At 37.1% G+C, this 6,262-nt stretch overlaps 1 protein-coding gene across 1 annotated transcript; it reads left to right on the top strand.

Moving 5' to 3' along the window:
- The first annotated feature begins 378 nt into the window (after positions 1-378).
- On the top strand, positions 379-5,015 carry LOC146141569 (uncharacterized). The gene is made up of 5 exons (XM_083390182.1): positions 379-727; positions 1,236-1,399; positions 1,812-1,987; positions 3,198-3,301; positions 4,749-5,015. The coding sequence occupies exons 1-5, from the start codon at positions 413-415 to the stop codon at positions 5,013-5,015; spliced, it is 1,026 nt and encodes a 341-aa protein (XP_083246308.1). The 5' UTR covers positions 379-412.
- The last annotated feature ends 1,247 nt before the right edge of the window (positions 5,016-6,262 follow it).

The following is a 6,262-nucleotide window of genomic DNA, read 5'->3' on the forward strand; positions in this document are numbered from 1 at the left end:
TGGTATCAGGCATAGCGTTATTCAATACTACAAAATCCGGTGTCATTCACCCCGAAGAAGGCGATTTGTATATAGTCCCCTGAAACGTTGGAGAACAAAAATAGTTACCTTTTTTGTAAGACAAATACAAATATCAGCGGAGCTATTTTTTAATATTACAAAAACATGTGTTCAGCTCAGGTTATACACAATGACGGAGCTTCTATTTTTTTAAAACAGGACTTTAATTTTTTGGAGCATAATGGCTGGAGGTTGTAGTAAGACGTAATAAGAATATCAAAACCAAGCCCCCCTGGAACCGGCCATACTGGCAGCCACATTGTTAATACAAGATAAATAACACGTGTTTAACCTAACGCCTTAAATATTCCAGCCTGTTTAACCAATTTACCTTAAAAACAATCAACCTAAAATGTCCAACAACAACAGCTGCCTATCCGACTCCTATCTCTACTCAACCTTCGCGTTCGCGGGTAGCATATCACTCTTCATAGCGCTGCTGAAATGCCTCACTGCACTAAGGAAGTTTTTCTGGAGAGAAGGCCACAATTTGGCCAAGCGTTATGGAAGAGGAACATGGGCCATGATAACCGCACCGACTTCGCCCACTGGTAACGGTTTCGCGGTACAACTGGCTAGACTCGGGTTTAACATCGTACTTGTGGGAAAGGATATTGAGCGATTGCACAAAACGAGAGACCTCTTGATTTTGCGCCACAACATAAAGGTATAGTGTAAGATATTGTTTCTAATTATATTTTTTACCATTTTACTGCGGCGTTTTCATTTCTAAATTGCCAGAGATTTTTTGAAGTCAAGTCTTTTTCCACAAAAGACTTAACTCAAGTTAAGTCATTTTCAACGAAAGACTTGACTTCAATTTTCGACAAAATGACTTAAGTCAAGTAAAATCATTTGTTCAAATGACATATGTTCTTAAGTCAGGGGTTCTTAAACTTATTTTACCGCGGACCCCTAAAATTTTTTTTGGCCTTGCGTGTACAACGGTAGGCAAAAACTTCGTCATAAATTTACCTCTCAATACAAATACACTTCATAAATCTGCTGATTTCGGTCCAAAAATGTGAAAGTGAAATGGAGTTACTTCTTAAATACACACTATTTCAATTGGGCTTTCACGAACCCCTAAAACCAGTTCACGGTCCATGGACCCCAGTTTAAGAACCCCTGACTTAAGTCATTACAACACTGGTAACAACGGTGTTACTTTTTAGGTTCGAACTGTTGTGGCCGACTTCGGAAACTCATACGACCTTAGTTTCTACACGGACATGTTGGTTCAAGTCGAGGACCTCGATATATCGATACTGGTTCACGCAGTTGGAATGGCCGCCTTGTCTAAGAAGTTCCATCAACAAGCAGCGGAATTGAACAAAAAGTAAAACAAATAAACGCAGTAAGAATATCAAAGCTAATAAAAAAGTGGATATCATTTCGAACGATTCGTACCAATCTTAAGATAATGGATGGAAGTTGTAGTTTGACGCAGAATAAATATCAAAGCCCATACAGAAGTATAGGTAGCATTTTGTGAACGTTTCGAATAAATCCCAAGATAATGGTTGGATGTTGTAGTTTGACGTAGTAACATATCAAAGCCCATACAGAAGTGGGTAGTATCTTTTTCTTTTCGAATATATCTTTATTTATTTTCAACATAGTGAGAAGGCACTATTTGTATGTATGTTTTAAGATACACACAGTACACACCCACATAGGACACAAACGTGGCCGGGCATTCACATCTAAATCCTAGATCAAAATCCGCTACTAATTCTAAATTCCCATAGGTGCCTCGTCACGAACATGTTCGCCCCGGTTTTGCTGAGTCAGCACCTGATCCCGCGTCTTCAGCACCGCTATCACAGGAGCGCAATCGTAATCGTGAGTGGTGAAAACGCTCACCAGCCTTTTCCCGGGATGGCGGTATCATCCGGTTCAAACTCGTTCCTTCGACATTTCGCCGGTAATTCAAGTTTTTTTTATTGTTATGTGCGATTTTAAGGTTATGTTGGGTATGGTGAACTTGCTCGTTATGAGTGATTTTAAGGTTAATCGAGGGATTTTGATCCAGTATGTTTGTTTTGGGGGCATGAGTTTTTTTTCAGACGTGACGTCATAATGTTATACCTTAATGTGACGTCATAAAGAAGTAACCTTAAGAATACCACACCGTCCTTTTAACATAGTTTTGCTTGTTATAAGTGATTTTAAGGGTAATTTGGGCGAGGATCAGAGGATTTTTGTTTGGAGTGTCATAATTTTTTTTCAGACCTGACGTAATTCAATTTTTTTGATTGTTATGAGTAGCTAGGCTCACCAATTTTTTTAACAGTTAGAGCGGAACTGTAAGTTTCAAGTTTAGTTTTGAATTGGATTCGACAACATTTCAAGTGTATCTTCATTAAGGAAATATTCCGCGGCCTGGATTAATTAAAATACTGCGAGCGCATCTGACCGTATTCACCAAAACCTAATGTTTCAAGTTGGATGTAGTAAGAATATCAAAGCCCATATAGAAGAAGCATGAGTTTGTAGACGTGACGTCATAACTTACATCTTAACGTGATGTCATAAAAAAGTATATTTAAGAACACCACCGTGTCCGTTTAAGTTTATTTTGCTTGCTATAAGTGATTTAATGGTTAATTTAGGTGTGTTGGATCCAAGTATGTCCGATACTATCGGTCGGGAGCGTATACTTTGTCTAAGCTAGTAAAGAGTGATTGAAAGGTAATTCGGGCGCGGAACAGGCATTTTTGTTTGGGGCATGAGTTTTAGCCACAATCTATTTTGCTTTTACGAAAACTAGTTGAAGTTCAACATCCATGTGTTATTGTCAATCCAATGTAAACTGAAATGTACAGTGTTATTTGTATATGTTTATTTTTTAATAAAAGTTTTGAAAAGCTAAAACATATCCAGTTTTTGGGTACACTATGCACGAATCTGTAATGTAGTCTGATAATCAATTGCAAAGCCAAAAAGGTCGAGTAGATCGACACCAACTTGATTAAGACGTTTGGATACGCACTTGTATCATCTTCAGTTAATGTCCTTACATTAAAAGTTGATGTCCTTACATTACATGATGTCGATCTACTTGCTTTATTTAGTTTTCCAAGTGATTTATTAAGGTTCTTTAATCGTTATTCAAATGCATTATTACGTCACAGTTGCCGCTTCGGTGGAGTACGAAGACAAAATCGACATCATGTCGGTTGAGCCGCTCGCTATCAAGAAGCGAAGTCCGATGCCGAAACAATCTGAAAGCATTTTCGTGAGTTTTTATCGTTTCGTGCTTTGTTTTTGGAAATAATTTTTGATCATAGGCGGAACCAATGATCGACCCCCGTAATTTCACATTTTGCAATCTCAATAATATGGTTTTAAATTTATGGGCAGTATAATAGTTATACGTTTCAGGCGCTCCATGGCCATGTGTTGTTAAATTATGTTACACTGCACATTATTTGTTACTGTTTGTTTCTACTTTTAAATAGAATTTTAATCTGTATCTTTATATTTTTTAGATTAGACGCCCCACTAGCTTAAAATTCCCGAAATGAGTATTTTTTACCTGCAGCCACCAGAAACACCAACCAGGCTAAACCCACGAGCTTACCGAACCAAAACTACATTATTATTTATTAAAAATTGAAACATTTGGCTACATCCTAAATTTGTTCACCACTTCTACTACTCTTACACACTTATATAACTGTCCCTAACGATTTGCTAACTTGTTTTGTACGTATGACTGAGTTATCGGTACAAAACAAGATTTAAAAACATTTCTATTATTACAACAATTACAGTAATGATTGTCCCATAATATTTCGAAGCAATTCCCGATACCAATTACTATTATCGATATACTGGTCCTATACTTGGGTGATATCGGTTCCAAACTGATGTTAAATTAATTCTATTCTTAACAATTTCAACCATAAAATGTTTCTCACCGTTTTAACAACTTATTGATTAACAACCAACATAAGATTGTAGGTTCGGGCGTTACAATTCGACCAATTTTGCATATTTGACCATAATAATGACGTACTTTTGTATCTAATCGGATAGGCCGTACTTTTGAAAAAACATATCGGGTTTCTGTATCAGGATAAAATATCAAGTAATGAAATACCTATAGATACAGTATGTTGCCTTGCATATTTCATTTCTAGGTGGTTGAATCGGATAAGTGCGACTTTTGTATCAATGACATGACTTGCTTTCATAATGTCTTGACTGCTGGGTCTTGACTTGGGCAACCGATAGCTTGGACTGGGGCCAAGACTTGACTTATTGGACTTTAGTCATTTCAAAATGTCTTGGGAACAACCCTGGTGCTTAAGCTTGTCAAGACTTTTAATACAATTTGTCGTTAGAGAGTGCCATCTGATATACAGGTTTAGAATTAGTCAAATACGGCTACCGACAAAGATAAATTCATTACACCAATGCAGTAATTTCCAAACTGTGTGCCGCGGGTCACTAGTGTGCCTTAAAAGATTGCCAAGTGTGTCGCGAAACTTTTTCTAAGACATTTACACATAGTTTGTCGCGTGTTAAGGGCGATTGCAAAATTACTCTATTGTTGTTCTGTTAAAAGTTGTCGCGAAATATTTAAGATATTTTTAGTGTGCCACGAGCCAAAAAAGTTTGGGAACCACTGCACAAATTAATTTTAACAGTAGATACAGCTATATGCCGCCTTTTGCTAGGTTGTTGAATCGGAGAAGTATGCACGGGCATGTCTGAAGCAACTCGGTCACGAAAGGTCAACCAGTGGTCACTGGATCCATCAGCTACAGTCTTGGGCCTACTCTCTCTTTCCTGAAGAGCTGAAACTACTCTTCTGGGTGAAGCTATTGCTGCCACAGCATCTGAAAACGTCCAGCCTGACAATTGGGAGATCAGATTCGACGAAAAGTCAAGCGACCGGCATGGATTACATTAAAAACCTGGCCGATGCAATCAGAAAGCAGTGAAAACGATAAACCATCCAAACTCGTTTTTTCCGGTGTCAATTTATTACGTTTTTGACAATTTTGAACGTTGTTATGATTAGGTATTTTTCGTAACTGCAAACATGTGAACTGAAATAATAAACACCTTTTAAATCGATTATGATTGTAAATTTCAGTAAACATAAACAAAATTAAAAACAACGTTTTGTAAACGTTTAAAGTCTATATTGTCCACACAAAAACAATCTATAAAAAATAGATTTGATCGATGCTTTAGCCGGAGTAAAACACGATAAACGATTAACTGACGTTAAGGCAGGGGTATTCCAACATGAGGCAACTAATAGAAAATGGCACGCAAGCCCCCCAAAAATACAGCCAATTGTCAAAAAAGCTAAATTTGTTATGCAGCCAATTGTCATTGTTTATTCACAATACAAAACAATCCCAGCAATTACGACAACAAACAATTACTTCTGATATTATAACTTTATACTGTTTTTATCTTTGTATAAAAACGCTTTTAATATTAAAAAAAGGTACTAAACTTTGGCACGGAAAGAAGTTATAAGATAAAAATTGGCACGTCGGCATGTTTGAGTTGGACACCACCCTTTATGGTAATACAAATTTGATCGGAACGCCCATAACACTGCAGGAACAACATTTTATAATAACATCACCCAAAGTTTAACCCCAAGACTAACCCAAATCGTTGTATAATCATTTATGGGTGTACGTGTAACGGAGCAAGCCGGTCAAATAGTCACTTCCCTGGTTAGTTACTGGAAACATCTATGGCCCCTTTTGCTGTTTTTAACCTTTGTTTTATTTGTTTTACGTAATGGCTATTTGTCCGGCTCGTATGGGTTACGCATACACCCATTAGTGATCGTACATTGTCTAAAAATCTTCACATTTTTTTTAATTTGCGCACATCGTTCTTAGAATTCTTCAAACATTGCACCATTTTAAGTTAAGGTTGGGGTGCATTTGGGTTCGGAGGGTCCGAGGGTTAGTATTACTAAATTTTCTTAGGTTTTCACTATTTGAAGATTTATCCCCTAATTCGTTCAAATTCCTTTATTCGGCAGGTACGCATACAACCATTGGTGTTAATGCACTGATATAAACCGTTTTGCTATCCGGGTACTTGTTGCAATGTTACAACATTGTAGATTTACATAATTACTTGAAACCAATTAACCTCAACCTTTGGTAGCCCGACCAAGATTGGAAGATTTATTTTGACAAAAAGGACAATGAAA

Source organism: Ascidiella aspersa, chromosome 5 (assembly GCF_963924565.1).
Source record: "Ascidiella aspersa chromosome 5, kaAscAspe10.2, whole genome shotgun sequence".
Taxonomy (NCBI): Eukaryota; Metazoa; Chordata; class Ascidiacea; order Phlebobranchia; family Ascidiidae; genus Ascidiella; species Ascidiella aspersa.

Bases quoted from the DNA above. Each gene is read 5' to 3' on its own strand.
- LOC146141569 (XM_083390182.1), top strand. From the start codon at position 413: ATGTCCAACAACAACAGCTGCCTATCCGACTCCTATCTCTACTCAACC. The intron at 728-1,235 runs GTATAGTGTAAG...GTTACTTTTTAG, and splicing joins TTTTGCGCCACAACATAAAG to GTTCGAACTGTTGTGGCCGA. The intron at 1,400-1,811 runs GTAAAACAAATA...AAATTCCCATAG, and splicing joins GCAGCGGAATTGAACAAAAA to GTGCCTCGTCACGAACATGT.